The sequence below is a fragment of the Rhinoderma darwinii genome, chromosome 13, assembly GCF_050947455.1.
Source record: "Rhinoderma darwinii isolate aRhiDar2 chromosome 13, aRhiDar2.hap1, whole genome shotgun sequence".
NCBI lineage: Eukaryota > Metazoa > Chordata > Amphibia > Anura > Rhinodermatidae > Rhinoderma > Rhinoderma darwinii.
This window is the reverse complement of record NC_134699.1, coordinates 23695082-23707622: the sequence shown is the minus strand read 5'-3', so window position 1 is coordinate 23707622 and position 12541 is coordinate 23695082. Positions and strand designations below refer to the sequence as shown.

The 12541-nt window shown below is 43.9% G+C and overlaps 1 protein-coding gene across 1 annotated transcript; it reads left to right on the top strand.

The window, feature by feature from the left end:
- Positions 1-3701: 3701 nt before the first annotated feature.
- Positions 3702-11461, top strand: PSMB3 (proteasome 20S subunit beta 3). Its single transcript, XM_075845832.1, has 6 exons — positions 3702-3827; positions 5809-5993; positions 8419-8526; positions 10381-10558; positions 10789-10883; positions 11336-11461. The coding sequence occupies exons 1-6, from the start codon at positions 3825-3827 to the stop codon at positions 11382-11384; spliced, it is 618 nt and encodes a 205-aa protein (XP_075701947.1). The 5' UTR covers positions 3702-3824; the 3' UTR covers positions 11385-11461.
- Positions 11462-12541: the final 1080 nt, after the last annotated feature.

The window sequence follows — 12541 nt, the reverse complement described above, 5'->3', positions numbered from 1 at the left end:
ATTCAAATGAATGGATGACTGTATTATACAAAGTTGTCATCCGCAGCACGAGATGCTCTTTCCAGCGACACGCTCCTCTAGCTAATAGATGGGGTCTTGAGCAGATTTGGTTCTGGTCAAAAAGGGAAATTGACTTAAAGTGGCTAAAGAAGTTAGAAGTTTAGAAAACCTGTTTTCAGATATGATATTAGTAAATTCTGATATAATTGAGGGGGGGGGGGTCCTCTGTTCAGGATTCTCATCTCTTGGCCAGAGAGGAGAGCGGTTACAAAGCGCGCTTCTCACTCTGGAGGACCTGTCCTGTTTTTCATTACACAGACAACCCATTGATATGAATGGGCACTGTGTAATGCTTAATTTCCCCTGTGGTGGCGCTGCAGGGAAATTGAACACTTACTGCCAGGTATCACCATAGATAAGAGTTGATCACTATGGGCAGGGGGACACTTTGTGATCAGCTTATTGTCAAGGGACTTTTCTAACAAGTAGGGATTGACCAAAGCTTAGAACCCCTTTAAGGGTCCACCACCAATCCCAAATGTGTCTCCAAACTTCCCTGAGGACTTCTTGCAACCTAAATGGCGCTGATTATAATATTATTTAGGCAACTACATAGCACTGTTATTTGGAAATATTATGGCACTACATATTCACCATACGGCACTATTATCTGGGCTTTATTACTCGTTATTTTCCTCCTTCCAATAAATGTTTGGGTTCTCCAACGTTTTTGATGCAGCACTTGTTGGCCAGCGAAGCAGACACACAAACATAGCAAACAGCTGAACACTTACAATGCAGGTACAACCAGAGTTTCCCTTTAAATTTGTATTATTACCAAGATCACTTAGATGTCTCAAATTGTCCTATTGTCATAATAGAAGCTGGATCTAAGGCTACATCGACGCGACCGCTTGTAAACAACGGATCCGTTGTCCGTTTTTTGTGATCTGCGTGTCATCAGTGTGTCCTCTGGATCCGTTCCATAGGTTTGACTTAAATAGACGAGACCGAGCCACAAACGTGGACAGGAATCCTGTGGCCCCTCACACAGATCCGTGAAAAACATGGTAGTGTACATGGCGCCATAGAAATTAATGGGTCAGTGTGCTATCCATTAAAAAGATGGATAGCACATTGACGAAAACAACGCTCGTGTACATGTAGCCTGTGTGTTTTTTATATAATGTGTCTACAATACCTAGTTAAATTCATACCTGAATCAGCAGATCAAGACAATCCAAATATCTGCGAGTTATATATTTCCAGTGATCAGGTCAGATAGCATGAGCCATGTGTCGGGTTCTCTAAAAAGGAAGATTCGCTAGCGAGATGAATAAAGCCACCATCATCCATTCTATAATCAGGACATGATCAGCACTAGTGGAAGAGTAAATATTAAGAACCTGACCCTCTAGGATGTGATCCAGAAGATGCCGCTGGCCCAGATAAACCAGTTTGCCTCCTTACTCATCACTACTTTGCACTAATTAATACATGAAAGTCTTTGTAATTATATAGACGTTTACTTGTTGATCAGTCAGTGGAGAAGATATTTCCGTAACCGGAGAGATAACATTGTGCAATTGTATACTATATATAGATATTCCTATAGAGAGAGAGAAAGGAAAGAGTGACGGCAAGAGAATGAGAATGCATAATAAGGCTGGCGCACTTGACAGTCATGCCCCTGTACATATGCCCTATTAGGGCATCTGGACGTCAAAGATGGGTTCCCCCGCTTGGGGACTCCTCTAAGAGCCAGGGAGGAGAGCTGATTACAAGCAGCGGCTCTCGCTCTGGAAAATACATGCCTTATGCACACGAACGTGTTGTTCTTGCGGCCGCAATTCACCCGCAAATCTGCGGGTGAATTGCGGACCAATTCATTTCTATGGGCTCATGCACACGACTGTGGTTTCCACGGTCCGTGCTTTGGCTGGAAACCGGTAAAAGATAGGACAAGTCATTATATAGTCCGGGTTTGTGGTCCGGGCTCATTGAAATCAATGGGTGCACATCTCCGTGCACACGGCTACGGTCGTGTGCATGAGGCCTTAAGCCGACCATGTATTGCATGGATGCTGAGTGCTATGAATGGCCACCATGTGTGCGGGCACTCTGGGAGCATAATACAGTGTGGTGGCACTTTGGGGGCACTACCCTTTGTGGGGGCACTACTGGCGCATTATACTCTATAGGGGCACGACAAAGGCAACATACTGTGTGGAGTGGGCACTTCTGGGGCATGATACGGTGTGGGGCATTACAAGGCATGATACTGTGTGGGGGCACTAAGGCATGATACTGTGTGGGGGCACTAAGTGGGCATCATTTTTTTGAGAGGGTACTAAGGAGGCATCATCACTGTGGGGATACTATTACTGTGTACCATTCAAAGAGGCACTATAAAAGAGTGTGGGGCCTAAAGGAGCACTCTGGAAAGGGATTGGGCAGGGTTAGTGATATGGCTAATTTAAAAAAATATTTGCATAAGTTGTCCCTCTACGATCGTTGAAAGTTGGGAGATATGGTCACTGGTGAGAGAGGTGGGGGAGTGCTCCCCTCATCAATACAGCAAACTCATAACCACGAGTCCGCTTTATCTTTAGGCCCCCTTCACATCACATTATTGCCTTCTGTCGGAGGTATACACCAAGAGGACACCCGCTGTATGCCTACAACGGAAGGCTGCAGCATATCCCACTGCATAGGCATACAGCTGGATATGTTGCCCGAACCCCTTCGACCAGAGCGCTATATGAAGCGCTGTGCCCAGGGAAGCCCCTGTCATTACTGTCCATATATGGACAGTGATGTCAAGAGCTTTTCAATGCCGGAGTTCCCAGCCAGAGCATCGCAGGTGCCCTGGCTGGAGATTCCGGCCCTGGAAAAAACGCTAATGTTCACTGTCCACGATGTCAGGAGTTTTCCCGACGTATACGTTTAATGTATATCTGTAACCAATGCCATACAGTGGCATCCATCGCCCGTAGGCTTAAAAAAAAATAAAAAAATGGTATACCAACAAGACGGAGACAGAGAGGACACTCTTTTGGTCTCCGTTGAGCTATTGGAGCCCTATGAATACGTTTATCATGTCCGTTGGGCAATTACATGATGTGACGGGGGCTTTATTAGCCAAATGGCACAATATTTTTTTGTGCAGCATGCGCTAATAGTAGAGCGTCCTGTCCACATATAAAGCAGCATAAATTCAGGTGACACATCTGTTTTAAGATTTTAGGCTTATAACATAAGCTGCTAATATTCCCACATATTCATGTAAAGGTCTTTGGAGGTTCCCAGGACTGAAATGGCTGATAACAGGGAACAATTGCTTGAACTAAACTGCATAGCATATAGTGATACCATAATACGCAGGCTTTTATAAACGTCCACAATATGTATAAAGCTTTACACCGGCTCCTTAATCTTTTCGATTTAACGGGAATTTTTTTTTTTTTATAAAATGTATTCAGTTGCTATAGCAACCAGTCCTCCAGCATCCCATCATGCTTTTTTTTCCGCCGCTCTTTCTCCACTTTGTCCCACAATGCACTCGTTCTTTTTTCCCCCCCGGTCCTCCATGTACCCAAAACGCATCGCGGCACAATATGACTTCGCTTATTTTATTTGTTCCCTCCCCCTCCAGGCAATTTAACCAATCGTGGATAACTGACAGGGTTGTAATCGAATCAGCACAGGATTGACAGTCGAGGCCGCCTATCAGCATTAAGTGGGCGTTTCTAAAACGCTGCAGTGCAGGAACCGGGTGCTGCTTTCGGTTTTGAATAGCAAAAAGAAAACGTACCGGAGTCAAGATGGTGAGAGGCCCGGGGAACCGGGGGGAGAGTTAATATGGGAGATGTGTAATTGTGAAGACTTATAGGTTAATTAAATAGAACCGTGGGAACCGGCGTTGTGCAGGAATGTCAATGTGGGACTGTTAAAGGGACTTGACCTAATATTTGTGTTATTTGTAATTTCTATGCTGTTAAATAGACCTATTGTTCCCTGTCATCGGCCATTTGAAGATGGGGAGAGGCTGACTAGTGTTTTCAATGACCTTACTCCAGAAGTCCAGAAAATCAGATATCCACAGGAGTGGTGATAAGTGTCAGATCGCTGAGGCCCCCACGATCACTAAAATAAAGGGCCCAGCCCCCCACTCGCTGAATGACCGTAGTGAGGAGAACTTCAAGTGTAGCGGTGGCCGAGCGAGTCTATAGGACTGATGGAGATAGTAAATTACAGCGACCGTTTCCGTTAATCCCATAGACATTGAATGGGCGGCAGGGCGTATTCTTGACCGCCGCTCCATTGAAACTTCCCCCTCGCTTCGGTCATGTAGTGAGGACAAACAGGACGGCAATGGTCCCCCTTTCTAGTGGCCGTTGGGGGTGCCAATGATCGAACATATCCCCTATCCTGTGGATTCTGTGAATATCCCTATATCAGTATTTTGCTGCCTCCTAATATTTACAGTCCATACCGGGGTAGTACATCAGGTGACTGTGTGGTATTCATAGTTAAGGTGCATTCACACGCTGCAGATTTTTGGTGCAGATTCTTGTGCAATTTACACTACAACCTCATCGACATCTAATGGAAAAAATACACCTGGCGTTGCGGGTGAGCTGCGATTGTTCAAATCCAGGCCAAGTCAGTTCTGCTGCAGACTTTCAAAAAGTATTTCACCCTTTGCAATGCATAGGGGGAAATCCATGGTGGAAAAAGAGTATGTGCCGCAACGGAAAATCTGCAGCGGGATCTCCTAAATCCGCAGGTAATATGTAGAAGCAAATTTACTGCGGAAAAATTGCAAAAACGTAACTTGCGGGGTGAGATTTCTGCTTTCCACTCAAGTTTATGGTCCAAACACGCAGCATCTCCGCACAGAACCCGCAGCGTGAATTGATGCGCTGCAGACTTGACAGGCGCACCTCAGAGCGCTTTCCACGCGACTTTACTGTGGGTTTTTTCGCAGCATGTGGCATGAGATTTTCAGAAATCTCACCGCTTTGCTGCTACTGGAAACTCAGCATGGTATTCTGCCTGTGTGAACATATTATATTGACATGCCATTCTACATATCCTGTGCCCACATTGTATAGCCCCCCCCCCCCAAACTAGCCAGAGCGGAGAGGCGCTAAGTAGGAGCGGCTCCGACTGTGTTACATGGTCGCTCGTTCATGGCTGCTGTTTTACATGACCTGTACACTCCCCTTTCTCTCTTTCTATTTTTTTTCCCCCCTTGTGCTTCTCTTTTTAAACCTCACTGCCCAATATTAATAAAACGGCCGTGTAGATTTGTCGTCCACTGTGATGTCAATTTCCTCGGTCATTTCACCGCTTATCGTAAATTTTAAAATCTAGGAAAATCCTTTTAAAGCGACCATCTGGTTCTGGGACAACATTTTAAATATGATGATGTATATGGAATAATATCTGGTGCCCTTCTGTTGTGCCCCTCTGCCGTGGATCCGGTGTTTTAGGGTCCCCTCTGTTCTGTACCAAAAGGGCTGAGACACTCCCACTCTTCTCAGATTGGCCAGAGCTGCTATGGCCACTTTGAGACCACACGGGGGGGGGGGGGGGATCCCAAAACGCTGAATCCATGGCATAGGGGCACAACTGGAGGGCACCAGGTAACATTACTCCATATACCTCATCACATTTATCACTTTGTCCTGAGACCGGAGGGTCGATTTAAGCTCTAACATCACCGATGAAGTTCACAATATTTCATAAGGGTCTATTATGATACAACACATTTTCTTAAACGGTTTTCTTTTTCTCGTGCAGTCTATTATGTCGTATAACGGTGGGGCCGTCATGGCCATGAGAGGGAAGAACTGCGTGGCCATTGCTGCAGATAGACGCTTTGGAGTCCAAGCCCAGATGGTAACCACTGACTTCCAGAAAATATTCCCCATGGGAGATCGCTTGTACATCGGTTTGGCCGGACTAGCAACGGACGTGCAGACAGTGTACGGTTTGCCTCCTGTTTATTTGAGAATAGTACCTGTCGCTATGTTATCGTTTATTACACAGTCATTTATTTTTTTTTACAAATTTTGGGAAAGTTCTTCTATTGCAATTTAGCCACATTGACCTAAGTGATGCTGAGTTGCAATACTAGACCTAGCCCATGTACAAGAGTGGCGCTGTCTCTGAAACAACCCCTCCAAGGGCAGGTGCCATGATAAGTGGATGGAGGGGGGTGCCGCTGCTGCGTCCTCTGGTACTTGGCTATTGGTGTCAGGTGCTCATTTGCTGCAGGAGAAATAAGCTTTAAATGGCACCTTTGACTCCCGTCTTTTAGGAGCTGCTCTGGATAATAGAGGTGGGTCCTGATCAGAGGCTCCGCTGCATTATTATTTAAAGCCTTACTAGGGTATATAAGAGCGGTTTTCTATAATAGACAACCATTTTGAAAGGTACTTCTAACCAAAAGTAGACACGCGTAAACTGAAGGGCAATAAAAGGCCATACACTCCCCTTTATATTAAAGGAAAATGATCTTCCTGCTGAGATTTGCCTCATGGGCCTGTAGAATTCTGTCACGGGCTTATTGGCATTGAACAATTTGTTTAATGTTGATAAGGAATGTAAAACGTTTATTTTTGACAAAGTTATGACGCTGTGCTGTCACTTAATCCCACATTAACTTTACCAGAGTGTCGGGAGAATGAAAAGACTTGGCCTCCAGCCAGGTGCCGATCTCTTTTCATTCTCCCGACACGCCGGTAAAGTTAATGTGGGAGTAAGTGACAGCACAGCGTGATCTCGCGAGATCAAGCTGCGCTGTGAGTACAGATGGATATGAATGAAGAGAAGTGTATGATGCTGATTGGTCAGTGTCATATACACTTCTCTTTACTACGCCCACTTGGTGAAAAGTAACAAAACGCCCACTTGGGCATTAAGAACAAATTTGCAGAACGCTTAAAATGCTCATAACTTTGTCAAAAATAAAAGTTTAAAAAAAACAAACATTACATTAAAGTGGCTATTAGATTAGGTAGAAGATAGAGCAGTTATAAACTGGTGACAGAGCCTCTTTAACCAATTATACTTATATGACCTACTGACAGAGCCTCTTTAAGGGGAAATTCAGTCAAACATGTGAGAAGTTTACTATAAATATGCTGCTTCTATTGCGCTTATGACGGGCAAGTAAATCTGCATACACCATAAAACCTAAAGGACAGTGGCACTGAGACTCCTCTTCTGCGCATGTGCCAAACGGGATTCGGGACATGGGCAATGGAAACAAAAGTACAGGAGTGCGCATAGAACCACAGGAGTGCACATAGAACCATAGAAGTGTGGGTCATGTGACCCCCTTAGGACATGATGTACGAGAAGGATCGCGTGACCAGGAGAGAGAGCAGTGTTTATCGGTGGTGCAGCAACCGGTGATATCAGGAATTAAACAGAATTTAAACAAAAATAAATAATTATATTCGTAATCTTTAAAAATTTTGCATCATCTGTTTAAATATATTTATAAGAAAGTGGCCAAACCCTTTGACACTGCTCAGATTCCACTCACTGGATCTGTCAGTAAGCTGTCATTCATTTCAATGTCTGTTGCCTACATTATCAGATTTAAAGTAAACGAAATCTTTGAGCAGAGGTAAAGGGGTTTAAACGACGGATTAAGTACTTTTCAAAATCGGCCGCAGGGCATGGAATTCTGTAAAATAAACTAGCTGATATTCACCCCTTGATGTCCATGCTGGCCTCAGTGGTGATGCTGCCATGAGCAACTTGTGACCAATGCAGGACCTTCCGGGGCCAGAGCTGTGGATAACGGGGTCTCCGGTGACTCTGATTTCTGATGAGTGGTGGATTGTGTGTCACGTAATTATTTTCTGCGCTGCTGACATAGACCCCGTGCCATCCCCTGGCTAACTCTTTAGGAGGCTTTTTAGTAGATGCAATTACACTCACTAACATATCTGTTAGGGCATAGCACTTTTATTTAGAGCAACACTCCAGGCAAAATTACTACTGTGCTATGCCAAGTGCAGGGGCGGAGCATGACACAAGAAATCTCTTTGGTGTTCATTGAATTCCTGCGTCATGCACCGCCCCCTCAGGTACTAAAGTGTTCCTTTATAGAAGTCCACCCCTGAGCTAAAACCATACAGTATTGTAACAGAAGTTGCTGGTATAACTGATACATGCCACATGCTCTCCACTTTTCCAGTGAGCTCTCTCAGCAGTGCCGAGCTCAGACTCCTTACACCCAAGAAGAGCCCTAAGGAGTGTATGTACCATCTGAACCTACACTATTTTGTATTGTACTATAAAGATACAGAAAGTATACAGAGTGCATACACCCCCTAGACACCTAGGTCTTAACCTGTTTAGTATTGAACTTTATGGAATCTGTTCTTTTCACAGTTCCCAGCGTTTGAAGTTCAGACTGAATTTGTATGAACTAAAGGAAGGACGTCCGATTAAACCCAAGACCTTTATGAGCATGGTGTCTAATTTGTTGTATGAGAGAAGGTAAGGGGCTCCTCGGGCCATTTAATATGAACAGAAATTGTCCTGGCTTAACCATTTTTTGGGGGTTCTGGTTTGCAATAATATTTGTCATGGAAATAAATCTCTTATCAATTCACTAGGGTGGGTGGTGACTATATTTTTTTGGGGGCAGAGATCCGCTCTCCTCTTAAGCCGGCCCTACACTTGAGAAAGCTGTCGGCTGAACGTGCATGTGTTTTTCAACAGGGAGAAGTGAGAAATCCGCTGCCAGACTCCCCGGGCATCGGCTTCTCCATTTGCGGACAAAAGTATTGGGCATGTTGAAATTTAACGTGCCCGACTTCTCTCTCACCTGACATCTGTCGTTGGGGGAGAGTCGGGGCGCCATCATACACATTAGATGGACGGTAGGTCGGTCCCACCAAAATTGGCGGGTTCAGTCGACACTCTAATGTGTATGGCCAGCCTTACGCTTGATGGTGGTAGTAGTAGATCTAGGATGTTGTTCTTGCTGAAAACTGCATAGGAGATGCATCAAGTAAAAATCTGAAAAATTCTCTGCCTAATAAGTAAATCAGGGCACGTGAACCCTCTCGGCTCTCTCCTACTGAGTCTCAGCAGGCGGAAGGAGTCATCACGTGAAAAGTTCAGAAAATGTTTTTGTATTGTCGACTAAAGATTTACAATGATACAACAGTACTATGAAGAGTGGGAGGTCCTGTCGGGGGTCCTGTCTGGGGGGGGCTCCCGTTAGGGGGGCTCCCGATCATATGCACTGTAGCTGCCGTATTCCATCTCTGTATGTCTCGTTAATCGACACATACAGAGATGAAAAACAAAATGGCAGCCCCCATAGAGAAGTAAAAGTTAGAAAAAAGTAAAACACAAACACACAAATGAATAAAATGTCTTTTAATAACATACTAAAAGCAATATTATATAAAAAAAAAAAAAAAATCGCGACACGCGTCCTTTAAACGTGGGGCATTGCACAAATATGAAAAACAATGGGGAAAATGGCTGCAGCGTAATGGCTTGGTTGGACCTGACGGGATCTAATTCGGTCCTCCAATGGATGCATACACTCTGGAGTATAATGTGGCGAGATAGTTGGTTCAGACAGAATTGGAGGGTACGAAGTACTGTGGTTGGGAAGGTGGGGTTGGTTTGATTTGGGGGGTGGGGGACAGGTGTTCATGGATGGTTGTGTATAGATACATACAGATGTGTCACGAGGTCTAATTATACCGATACACTGGGAATGTGAGCTGGAATGGGGAATTTAAGTTCTGGAGATTCCTAACTGACCTGATGGTCGGGATTGACATGTTACATAGATGGAAGTGTGTTAAAGTCTATGTAATGCAATAAGCGTCAATGTATGACATAAGAATACTCTGTAATATTGGAAATGGAGTCTCTTTATTGTATGTATCCGCTGTATTATCTGGTGTCGAGTTGTAATAAAATAAGTTGTACCCCCCCCCTCCCTTTTTTACACACTAACTGTATATATGGCGTATATTTTGAGTCTTTGTATATAGTTTCTGTTGATTACTGGGCTGTACACTGCACTGGAGCTCATTTGTATTCCCTGTAATAGGATTCTTTTCATACTACTTTGTCAGCTGCTCTGGTTATTTGTTCTATTTCCTTCTCTGATGAAGTTACTCTATCGTTACTATTTCCCCTGAAGATATTATATCCTTGATTCTATGTCCTTATCCTTTTGGGCATCTGCACCATGTAAATTTTTGGTTTTGTTTGTTTATTTTCTCAAAAAAACTTTAAATAAAAAAAAAAAAAAAAAGTCCTGAATAAAAACAAAAAAGGTTTACAATGATATACTACTCTTTTTTTTTTTCTTCCTGGAAGGTTTGGCCCTTACTATATTGAACCAGTTATTGCTGGACTGGACCCCAAGACATTTGAGCCGTTTATCTGTTCCCTGGACCTCATTGGATGTCCCATGGTGACTGAAGACTTTGTAGTGAGTGGTACATGCTCGGAGCAGATGTATGGCATGTGCGAGTCTCTCTGGGAACCAGATCTGGTGAGTATAGTGTTCTCCACACTTGCGTAGATATGGCTTTCTCACTCAAAGGGAGGAGGAGCCACCAATCAATCTGCACTGGAATAAATTGACAGCTGCATATTGGTTGCTATGGGTAACAGTTCTTTTTATCCTGTGGGACAGTTTAACAAAGTATAACCTTTTTAAGCAAGCATTCATCATGTATGAATGTGTAACGTCATTTTTTTTTTTTTTTCATCTCCATAAAGGAGCCAGAAGACTTATTTGAAACCATCTCCCAGGCCATGCTGAATGCTGTGGACAGAGATGCTGTTTCAGGAATGGGAGTGGTGGTACACGTTATGTAAGTAACCGCCATATACTGCATATCCCTCATATAGGGTCACACTCTGTAGAGGTTTAGTCGCAGCTACAGGAACTGCTGCTACGTGTTCATAGATGAGGGGTCTGTTACATGTAAGCAGATCGGAGGGACCATGTTGTAACACACGTGGTGTGCAGGCGTGGCCACCTCTAAAGTCCTTTCTATATCCTGCAGGAATAGTCATTTGGTTGTTTAAGTTTATATGTCAGAGAAAAATCAACCTGCAGTTCACTATTACTTCAAGCAGTTTGGAATCCTTTGCATTTGTCATTTCACTATAATCATAGCGGCTCCGAGACGTGGCAGATGGTAAATTAGATTAATCGGTCAGTGGCAGCTGCCGCCAAGGCTTTGTATACAGCTGAATCTGTTCATGTGATCTGCATGAGGTTTCAACCCAACAGTAAAGTTGTAAACTGTTGTCATTCCAGAGAAAAGGAAAAAATTACCACCCGGACACTGAAGGCACGTATGGATTAACTTCTGCTGACTGGACTCCTGGGCTGAATAAAGTTGTTTGGTTTTTTTTTTAAATTAAAAAAATGAATATACACAGAGCTGGTATGTCATTGATTTATTATGGAGGTATGTGTATAAATGTGCAGATCACTGAGAAAATATGGTAATGGTATGCCACAAAGAGACATCACTGATGGATGAACATGTACAATGTGCCAATGCCATAAATACAATGTATCATGAATTAGTGGGGCACACTAATATTGGGTGGATGGCATTGGCACATGTTTATTGTAAGGCATGGTTCACTGTGAATATTGATCATCCCGTTTAAGTTTCTGTAGTGGAGTCCTCCCTGATAGTGGGTGTAATAGGAGGTTGCTGGTGTGGGTACCCCATTTCAGGGCAATCACTCCACTTAAGACTTGGGTCCATGATTAGGGTCAGTTAAATGTAGGACCTAGGGTGTATCCGTTACCCACGACTCTCTTTCTATATGCAAATAGAAGTAGTTATAATCCTTGTACATCAGTGATTATATGGTGTAGTACAATATCTTCTACCATGGGTAACTAGATGGCCTGATAAATGAATGACTTCCAGCATGGTTTAATTGAAAAACCGTTACGTTTTAACTGTTAGGCCTTATTCACACGAACGTGTTTAACGTCCGTGATCACGCGCGTCGCACGGACCTATGTTAGTCACTGCGGCCGTTCAGACAGTCCGTGATTTTCACACAGCGTGTGTCCGCTGCGTAAAACTCAAAACATGTCCTATACTTGGGCGTTTTTCGCACATCACACACCCATTGAAGTCGATGGGTGCGTGAAAATCACGCACGGCACACGGAAGCACTTGTGTGTCGCGCAACAGTAGATCAAGAAATGAAGGAAAAAACAGCACTTCCTTTTCCGAAACCTCAAAACCGCATGTCATAATGATGGCCTATGCGTGAAAATCACGCAGCAAACACTGACACACGGAACTGCAACGCGGAAAAAACTCGCGTTAAAACAGACGCCAAACGGACCTATGCAATTCAATGGGGACATTCAGTGTTTTTCACGCAGCGTGTGTCCACTGCGTGAAACTCGCTGCATGTCTTTATTCTTGTGCGTTTTTGCACATCACACACCCATTGAAGTGAATGTGTGCATAAAAATCACGGTCATCTG